The sequence below is a fragment of the Physeter macrocephalus genome, unplaced genomic scaffold, assembly GCF_002837175.3.
Source record: "Physeter macrocephalus isolate SW-GA unplaced genomic scaffold, ASM283717v5 random_371, whole genome shotgun sequence".
Taxonomy (NCBI): Eukaryota; Metazoa; Chordata; class Mammalia; order Artiodactyla; family Physeteridae; genus Physeter; species Physeter macrocephalus.
The window spans coordinates 54,741-64,176 of NW_021145636.1; the positions used below are offsets into that span (position 1 = coordinate 54,741).

The following is a 9,436-nucleotide window of genomic DNA, read 5'->3' on the forward strand; positions in this document are numbered from 1 at the left end:
CCCCTGCATCGGCAGGCGGACTCTCAACCACTGCGCCACCAGGGAAGCCCCTACCCACCTCATTTTAAAAGTAAGAAAATAGGCTCAGAGATTGGGATGATTTCGCCAAAATCAAGCTACAAGTCTGTGGCAGAGCCCAGCCTTTTGACTAGATTTCCTGCACTCAAGATCCAGTTTTCATGACCTCTGATGTGCTGAGCACAGTGTACCACATAGGAGCTACAGACATGAGCAGGTTATAAAATCCTCTGCCCTAGACGATTTTAGAATCCAGTAGGTTTCTTCAGGCCACTTTAATAGTTTTACTCAGACAAGTAGAGTGAAACTTTCTGTTCTAAGCGTTCTCTCTCCTTGCAGAGTCTAAATCCAGAAAAAAAATAGCATATTGTTCCTTCAGAATGGGTAATCTATGTTCTAAACTGCCATCAACCAGATGACTGTAGCACTCCATGCAGACATACCCAGATGACTCTTCCATTGACTCTCCCCAATCAAGATTCATTTCCAAACCAGTGTCATGGTAGAGATGACTAAGATAACTGCATTCTTATTCTCTTGAAACAAGTTTACAGTGTTTGTGAGCCATCATTCTGTGTCTTGGACACAAAAATCATAGTTGTGTGGGGCAAAGGGAGTGGATTTGGGTTTACGAAGTCACAGATCTATCCTCGCTCCAAACCTTCCCAGTGCTATTCCCACAGCTAGGACCAAAACGAGGCAAGTCTACCTGGGGCAGGCAGAGGACATTTGCCCTTATATTATTCAGCTCTCATCACCGGAGTTTTCTAATCAGAATGCGTTGTGCGTCCCATGTTCTCACTCTCCAGACTTAAAACTTCTTTACTGGTGACAGTGATCACTGTTTACAGCTCCTTTTCTCTCCCTTCTATTGGAGTGGTTAGTCCTCGTCACTACTTAATAAACCAGGTGAAACAAGGCAGACCTGACAAAAAGTTCTCTGCACCTCCCAGGTTTTTCAGAGAGATCCCCACGGGGGTAGAAACTTGCACACGTGCCTTACCTACAAAAGGAGGCCCCAGAGCTGCTAGAACACTCTGTTAAGAAATACCCATGAGAACATATACCTTAAAAGAAATTAGACTGCAGGCTAGAAAATAATTTTAATGCAAAATAGAAAGGACCAATTCACTGTCATTTTTCTTGCTCTGGCCCTATAGACTCCTCCTCCCTGTGACTTTGAGATGGTGGGAGGAGCATGCTGTGTTTCTAGGGTGACCGTCCATGTGGGAAAGAGTCTCTCATGCTGGCAGCTTGCTCCCATATCTGGAGGAATGCTAATGTCCTTTAGATCTGGGAGTAGATGTGAAACAATAAAATAACTTATATCTAGTTTATTGCCTCTACCCATCCCATCGCCTTCCTTCTTACAGTCACAGGGAAGCTGCATCATTGTCAGATCCACAGGGACCCAAGGTCGCTTTTAAAGAACCTGCAAAATAAATACATAATGAGGATGGATGAAGTTAACCGGGAGTGGTGGGGTAGGGAAGAGGAGAGAAGAGCCTGGATCTTTGAAATTATCTCCTTTCTGGTTAAGGAAGTGGAGCCTGAAAGGAGGAGGAGGAGGGAGAAGGGAGGAAGGAACCAGGAAAAATGCACCTTCTCTGCTGCGGGGCATCCTTTGCTGTTATTCATGTTGATGTTCTTCATGGAGATGAGGGTGATGCTGTCTTTCTCTCCATTGGCTGTGGAGCAGCTGGGGAAGGAAGGGAACATGGGTTATAGACAGAAGGAGCCATAGGGCAATGGGGGTCAAGGAATTGGGGGTTTGTGAAACTTAACCTTTGTTTTAAGAAACCTTTATTTTGGTGGTGGACTATAATGAAATGAGTGTGTGCTTTGAAGCCCCAAAGACTTGTGTTTAAATCTTAGTTTTGCTACCTACTGCTTGTGTGATCTTGACCAAGTTACAACCTCTCCTAAGTCTTAATTTTTTTAATGTGTAAAATACAGTAATATCTGCCTTGAAGAACTCCTCTAAGAATTTGAGATATTACAAAAATTTCTACCATAGTGCTTGGCACATATAAGTTGTTCAACAAGTGGTTCCTTAAATAAGTACCTTCTTGTTTAAGGAGTATATTAGAATCTGAATTCCTGCACTTTTCACGAAGGGGTTATAGAGACTTAGCCTTGGGGCTGAAGCGTTCCAGTCCATCACCTTCCCGAGCCCTGGTCTCGGTGAGGCTGTCAGGATTCTGTGTGTGTGTGTGTGTGTGTGTGTGTGTGTGTGTGTGTGTGTGAAGGCAGGAAGTGTTGGTCCCTCTTGGAATGGGGGAGTAGATGATTCTTCCCTTATACCTCTGACAGTCTTACCTTTCAGAGAGCCCCGAACTCCCAGGTTTCTGGGGATCTGTAAAAATCCAAAGGCACGGATTGGAGGTCACAGGCTGTAACTCAGAAGCCCAATCTGCCCCTCAAAGCCCACCCAGTAGACCCTCCCATTTCCCCTAGTGGTGCCATTCCTCCCCTCAACTCCAGGCTGGGTGTCAGTTCCAGAATCTAGCTCTGGGTCCCTCATCAAAGAGAGGCATAGGGGGCCCTGAGGGTCAGGGCATGTACCTTCAGACTCCTTGTTCTTCCGACACTTAAACCTTAGACTGACCACACTGACCAGGACGATCACCACAACCACCAGGATGGCAATGAAGCTGATAACACCTGAATAGGGAAAAGGATGGGGTGAAGGAGAAGCAGAGGACAGGACAGAAGAGGGCAACAGGAGTCCAAATTCCCTTCCCAGCTAAGCGCTGTGTAGACAGGCTCTGGGAGTAAAGTGAATTCCCCTTCTCTGTTGAATGAATGAGCTCTCAGCCTGCTATTTCTGGCTCCACAGCCCTGCCCCATCCTCCCTTAAGAACATGGAGCCCATGAGAGTCCAGAAGAGCTGAGTGGAGGGCCAGCGGAGGCTCCTTCCCACCAGCGTCTTCCTCATCAGCCAAACCCTCCTAAACCAAATGGACAAGATTTGAACTTGAGTCCTAGAGTCCAAGTCAGCTCAGGTGTGAGGTCCCCTGCCACTCCCCACCTTCTCCTCCCTCTCACCGAATGCAGCCACAGTGAGCACCGTCTCTGACGTGGGGCTGGGCAGGATGGTCGAGTCTTCTCTCGTCCTCAGACTCATGGTGGGTAATTCGGACGTAACATTGTGAGAGGTGTCTAAAAGGGAGTAGGGATGGGGGTATCAGCGAAGGGACTGATGCGGTCTGTAAGAGAAAGCTGGTCCCCTCCCACTTCCCCCAGTTAGAGGACTGCAGAGAGAACTCATGCCCTACCAAAAAGGCTTCCTCCCACCCTTCAGAACTGGGTGATGTGGGATCACGTGAAGAGCATTGCTGGTTGCTCGTGTTCCCAGTTCCAGAGGACTTCAGAAAATTCAGGATGCTTCTCTCATTATGCTCTTCCCACCACACCCGTGGGGTCCAGAGGAAAGGGATTTATGCTGCAGAGATAGGGAGCCAGACCGGGCAAGGGGGAGCCATCTGTGTTTTGCCGAAGGTTGAGGCGGAAGGAAGGAAGGGCATCAGATGTTTTTCCCCAGGCACTGACCTAACAAGCCAGGCTGTCAGTTAATGGGCACAAGTTTCTGGTGCTCTTAAAAAACGGTATGGTCGCCCATCTCTGCCCCGCTTCAACACATTTACTGCGGGCCTGATTGCTATTCCACTTCCTTATTCTCACCCAACTCCTAAATAAGTCTGGAAGTTTAAAAAAGCCCCAGAGCCAAGGGCTGCGATGAGAGAAAGGGTCAGGGTGCTCTTCACTGTGAGCACAGACAGGACCTACCTCTGCTTGTACTGTCACTGCTCTTGCCGCTGCTTGGGACACCTGTGCCTGCACCATGAAACAGGAGGGCCCAGATGGAGGGTATCCACCCCCTGCTAGTTTTCTCCCATGCTGCTGGGTGAAGGCCAACCTGCCCTGAGAAGCGTGTAGCCCTTTCCCGCCTTTTCTGCCTCCATTTCCAACATTTTGGGTTCTCCTACCCCCGGCTTACCCGTTCTATGTCTTTATCAGTCCTGAGTCCAGGCTCCTTTTACCTTCACTGAGACCAGTTCCTGTCTCCACTGCCCCCCCCACCCCAAGCCTCTCTACTTCTCTCCTAAAGCAGGGTACCACTGGTGTGGATCCTGGCCTTGAGAACCCTCACTGTGGGGCAGGACCTGGGCTTCCCGAGGCGGGAAGAAGGAACCCAGCCAGACATGATCCAGAGTTTTTCACCCCCAGTCCCAGGTACTCATGGAGTCCTGACATGTGCTTCTGTGGCTGGGACCAAGTCAGTCCCAGCAAGGACAGGGGTGACCGGCCACGGTGCTTGAACTCAGAGTCATGGGTTTACTGGCTTCCATGGAGACCTGTGAGGGCTTCTCTGGAGCTGCTGCAGATTAGGAAGCATGTGTGGCCTGGTTAGGGCCTCAACCAGCATGTGTGCGGGGAAGCTCTTTAGCCCCAAATCTGCCTTCAGTTCCTCTGGGCCTTTACCTTTGCAGTTCCCTCTCCCTGGGATATGCCCTACCACCCTCCACCCCACAGTCTTCATCTGATTAACTCCTTCTTGGGCCTCAGCTTCAGAGATCACTCACTCTGGGATGTCTGGCCCCCAAGTCTGAAGTGGCTAATGTTGCCCGGGTTCCCATAGTACCTTCGGCTTACGCTCATCATGGCCCTTCTCACCCTGCTTTGTAACTGTCAATATGAGGTCCTATTTGCTTGTCTGGTCCTCCACTTATCTGTATTGTCCTTTAGAGCCGAAACTGTGTCTGCCTCCTCGCTGGACCCTCCCTGGATGGCATCTGTAATCTGAGTGGCAGAGTACCTGGGATGCCGGTGCTGGACAGAGGCCTTGAGTAGTTGGGCTCTGCAGAAGGACCGTCTCCTGAAAGTACAAGTGGAGGGCAGCTGGAGGTGGGGCAGGTTTGGTGAAGCCACACTCCGTAGCCCACCCGAGAACCCTTGGGCTCCAAGCAGATCTAAAGGGCTGGGGAGAGGGCTGGGCAAGGGGCAGGCCTTGGCCCCTAGGCAACCACACTCACTCACCTGTCTGGGGGCAAGTTGGCTCTGTGGTTGGACTATGACTGCTGAAGTTTCCTGAAACAGATCATCTGAGACTGAGGGTCCGCTGCCTCCTATTTCTCCAACTGCCTCTCTCCTTCGCTAAGCTGGCATTTTCTAGTCTTTCTTCCTCCCCCACCCCACGCCCCAACCTGTCATCTCTCTGCTCTCTCAAGGCATGTGAAAGATTAGTGCCAAACAGGCCTGGAGCTCTTTCCACCTTTCCTCAGCTCCCAGGCCAGAATGCTGGAGTAGACCCTGTGTCTTTGGTCTTACCCTGAGGGCTAGTTGTCGCGGGCTGGGAGTTGTGGCCTGCAAGAGAAAGCAGAACACGTAGACTAGCTTGGTGAGCCTTCTGCCCAGCCTTCATCCCCACGGAGAAGAACCCAGGCCTTTTGGCTTCCAGCCTCCCACGCTAGAAGGCAGACACCCTCGGCAGTAGGCTAGAGGATGTGACTCCAGCTCACGGCGCTGGCTTCCTCTGAGACTGTGACTCAATCACACCGTCACCACCACCTCATGGTTCAGTGTCCTAGAGTCCTTTCCTGTCTCTTCAGTCCCACATGGGTTATATACCAACCTGAGACAAGAGCAGGGGAAGGTTATTCCAAAGTAGTGATACGTCCAAGGACAGAGGGCCAGTGACCTGCCACGTCTAGACAAAGACCCAGAACTCCAGGTCTCTAGCTAATGTTCTCACTACACTACCATGGAGCCATCCCTTTTCTGTGAATACTGTCATCCTGGTCTTGCCCCAAGGGAAGGGGATGGAAAGATGTGGTGAATAAAATGAGGTGAGGGATTGGGGTTGGTACCTGGGCTGTCTCTCTGCCCCTCCAGCTGGAGGTAAGGGTCTACACAGGAAGCAAGTTCGGAGGTACATACAGAAGGCAAGCAAATTCTAGAACGAGCCACCAGTTTATGCTAACAGGTAGAGGCTACTTCAGAAATGGTCACTGTTAGCCAAACCCAGGGAAGAGGCAATTATCAGGAGGCCCCAGTCACAAGGCCTCGTTCTCCTTTGTGTGTGTGCATGAGTGTGCCTGCGGACCTCCACGCAGATGTGCATGTGTGCTGTGTGTCCATATATGTGTCCCCTGTGTGTGTGTGACCTGAAAGGTCAGGTTGTGTTTGCTCATTTTCCACAATGAAATCATTCTTGAAACCTGTGAACAATGTGAAAGGAAAACAACATGGGGAAGTGGAGCCGCCCAGCTGGGTTCCCATCCTCCACTAGCTGGGCTGGGACTGCAGCGCTGGCCTGGCCTCCTGCTCCCTCAGACCCTCATCATCAGGGAAGTACCAGGCCTGGGAGCCCAGGCCCCGGTGAACAGAGGCTGCTGAGGGCCAGGAACCTGCCCAGCCTGGGGCAGCCCACTAGTTTATTTTCTTCAGCCACTGCCTTCCTCCATGGGGCTATCACTTGGATAGTGTGGAATCAATTGCTTCCAAGCCCAAGCTTGCCCAAAGCCAGGGCTGTGTTTTTCCAGGTCACCATCTCTCATAACCCCATTCCCTCCTTGGGTGGGGCCATCAAGAGGGGAGTTAAAACTTCTAGGTGCCCCAGCCTAGAGAGAACTCTTCCAGCTGGGGAATCACCTGGGTGAACACTTTTCAATCTGAGGCATGTCTTAAAAACAGAAAACATCTATCAGTTATTGATCAAGCATATCTAAGGTACCATCTTTGCTCTAAAGGTGATAACTAGTTTTTAGTGGGAAGGCAGAGTTCACTGCCTTCCTGCATTTATCTAGAAGCAAAACTAGTGTCTTAGAAGGAGTTCCAAAGTCACAAGCTCTGAGTCCCAGTGGCCTGCTCTCTCTTTGTCTCCTGTCTCCCCTCCCCCTACCGGAACACTTCGTCAACAGCGGATTCCTCTGTGAGTAGAGGAGGGACTCGGGGAGCATCTGTTTCTATAGGCCAGGCTGCCTCTGACCACTAGGCACAGGGATCTCTTACTTTCCTGTCTCCCCTCCCTAATCCCTACCTGCTTCACTCCCTGCCAGCCTCTCTCTTCCCCCTCTTCACCACCACCACACTGTTTTCCTCAGCAGCGTAGTTTAGTAGTTAAACTCATGGATTTTGGAGTCTGGCGGTCTTGAGTTCAAGCCCTGACTCTGTCACTTACTGTCTGACCTGGGCCTCAGTTTTCTCTTCTTTAAAATGCAAGTAAAAAATAAATAAATAAAAATAAAAATAAATTAAGAAAAAAAAAAAAAAGGGCTTCCCTGGTGGTGCAGTGGTTGAGAGTCCGCCTGCCAATGCAGGGGACACGGGTTCGTGCCCCGGTACGGGAAGATCCCACATGCCGCGGAGCGGCTGGGCCCGTGAGCCATGGCCGCTGAGCCTGCGCGTCCGGAGCCTGTGCTCCGCAACGGGAGAGGCCACAACAGTGAGAGGCCCGCGTACTGCAAAAATAAAAATAAATTTTAAAAAAATTAAAAAAAAAAAAATAAAATAAAATAAAATGCAAGTGATTTTAGTAGCCCAAAAGTCATTGTGAGGATAAGGAAAGGCACATAAAGCACTTAACACAGGGTCTGACAGTTCATGCTCAAGAAATTCTAAACATTTAAATTTTTGCCCCCTTCTCTCCAGTCCTCCAAGTTTCAAGTCTGCCCTAAATCTGTGTCTCCACAGTCACGTCTCTTTGTGGGCCTGAATATCCTCAAAAAGATTCCCCAGTCCACCAAAAGAAGGAAACAGCGAGGGCTGTGAGATCCTGGGATGAGCGGCTAGGATACTCAAGGCTCTGGTAGAATCACTCAGGACATTCCTAACACTGGGGCTTGGCTGGGACAGGATGGCAGGTAGGGAAGCTGGGAGAAGCCTAGGTTTGTGAAAATGTTCCCTCATGGGTCTCACCTTTTAATCTCCTCCTCTGCCATTTCTGAGGTTTCTACGACAGCCTAGTCCCCCAGCCCCAGATCAGATGTGTGACTCTATCCTCCCGGGAGGGGGTGGGAGGAATAGGAATGGTATGATCAGAGTTTTATCCCCAGTCCTTGGGCTTTTAGAAAAATGTCTGACCTCTCCAGGAGACAGAGCGTTGGGGAACTCGGGCCCTCTCACCCACCGCCAAGAAACCGCCATCCTCCCTCCCCATCCAAATACTCTTGAACCCTCTTCTGCCGCTTTGAGCACATGCTCATAAATCCTCCACAGAGGACCTGTGGAGGGTGAGGTGGGGGTGGGGAAGGGATGACCAAAGGGAAGTTTCTGCCCTGTGAGTCAGAATCTCCTGGATTTCTCATGTTTCCCAGAAACCGCTCCCTAATTAGAGGACCCCTTATGAGCTGCTTCACAACTCATCAGCTAGCAGAGCTCTATCTGAGAGGTGTTGTTCCCAAGTCATTTCCTCTGAGGGTCATTTCATCTGGCCTCCTAGATGAAATGCGTACATCTTCTTTGGCAAATGGTTCTTTGTATCTAACCTGAGTCCTTCTTGCTGTGATTTGAGCGTAAAGTCAATATTTGGAAATCCCAGGTTGTTACTCCTCATATGAAAAAAGAAAAAAGATCACCTGTAAAGCCAAGGTAGAGACAGTTTTGTGCTAGGACACCCTGGAAGGAGCTTTCCAGCCTCAACCTCACACCAAGACAGTCACCTCCCACGTTTCAGGGGGCCAGCCTCTCCGAGGGCCCCAGTTCACCCTGGAAAATGTCCCACAAAAGAGTCTAACCATACCTCTATTTTACCGCTGCCTGGGAATGACCAGCTCCCAAGCCAAGTGATCCCCTTCACAAAAAGGCTCTGGAATTTCCCTCTGGGTGAGCGAAGCCCTGGATGCAGAGCCTGTGTGGTATGTGTCCTGAAGGAGAGACAGGCGCCCAGGACTGCCGGCCGCAGGAGAAGAGCTGCTGAAGGACAGTGGCAGGTGCCTCTTACCTTGAAGCAGGAGGAAGCCCAGGATGGCCCAGCACAGCTGCGTTTCTCCGACGCTCCCCATGTCAGCTGGGTCTGCGGCAGGCAGGCAACCTCTGTTCAGAGGCTCTGTCCATAGTGGAAAAGAGAGAGGGAGTGCTGGGGCGGGATGGGGGTGGGGGCTGACTCTCCAGAGCTTCCTGTCAAAGAATAGAAGGAAACAGATTGGGACTGGCTCCAGGGGCCCTGCTCAGCCCGGCAGCCCAGTTGAGGATGTAAGGCTGAAACAGCCGTGCCTGCGCCCGGACTCCTCATGGCCTGGGCTAGGGCCACCGTGGTCCCCTCCAGGACCTGTGCCCAAAAGCCAGCGATGGCAACCTGGCCCCGTGCCCCCTCTCTTCCCCTCCGTGGGGATCCATCGGTCCCTCCATACACCACCTGGAGGCTTTCTTGGTGTGTAACTCTGTTTCATTGAGCCCTATAGCTCGGCCCACCGGC

General features: G+C 51.0%; 1 protein-coding gene across 6 annotated transcripts; it reads right to left on the reverse strand.

Moving 5' to 3' along the window:
• Nucleotides 1–1,107: 1,107 nt before the first annotated feature.
• Nucleotides 1,108–9,089, reverse strand: ECSCR (endothelial cell surface expressed chemotaxis and apoptosis regulator). 6 transcript variants are annotated; one of them, XM_028485248.1, is made up of 10 exons: nucleotides 8,963–9,089; nucleotides 5,350–5,385; nucleotides 5,059–5,109; nucleotides 4,838–4,897; nucleotides 3,808–3,855; nucleotides 3,067–3,180; nucleotides 2,584–2,682; nucleotides 2,338–2,374; nucleotides 1,621–1,717; nucleotides 1,108–1,450 (listed from the first exon to the last, which is right to left on the reverse strand). In XM_028485248.1, exons 1-10 carry the CDS (start codon nucleotides 9,021–9,023, stop codon nucleotides 1,442–1,444), a joined length of 612 nt encoding a protein of 203 aa, XP_028341049.1. In that variant the 5' UTR covers nucleotides 9,024–9,089; the 3' UTR covers nucleotides 1,108–1,441. The 6 variants fall into 6 exon arrangements, with proteins under 6 accessions (XP_028341049.1, XP_028341044.1, XP_028341046.1 ...); XM_028485243.1 differs by lacking the exon at nucleotides 5,350–5,385 and having other exon boundaries at nucleotides 8,963–9,084; XM_028485245.1 differs by lacking the exon at nucleotides 5,059–5,109 and having other exon boundaries at nucleotides 8,963–9,084.
• Between the last annotated feature and the right edge of the window lie 347 nt (nucleotides 9,090–9,436).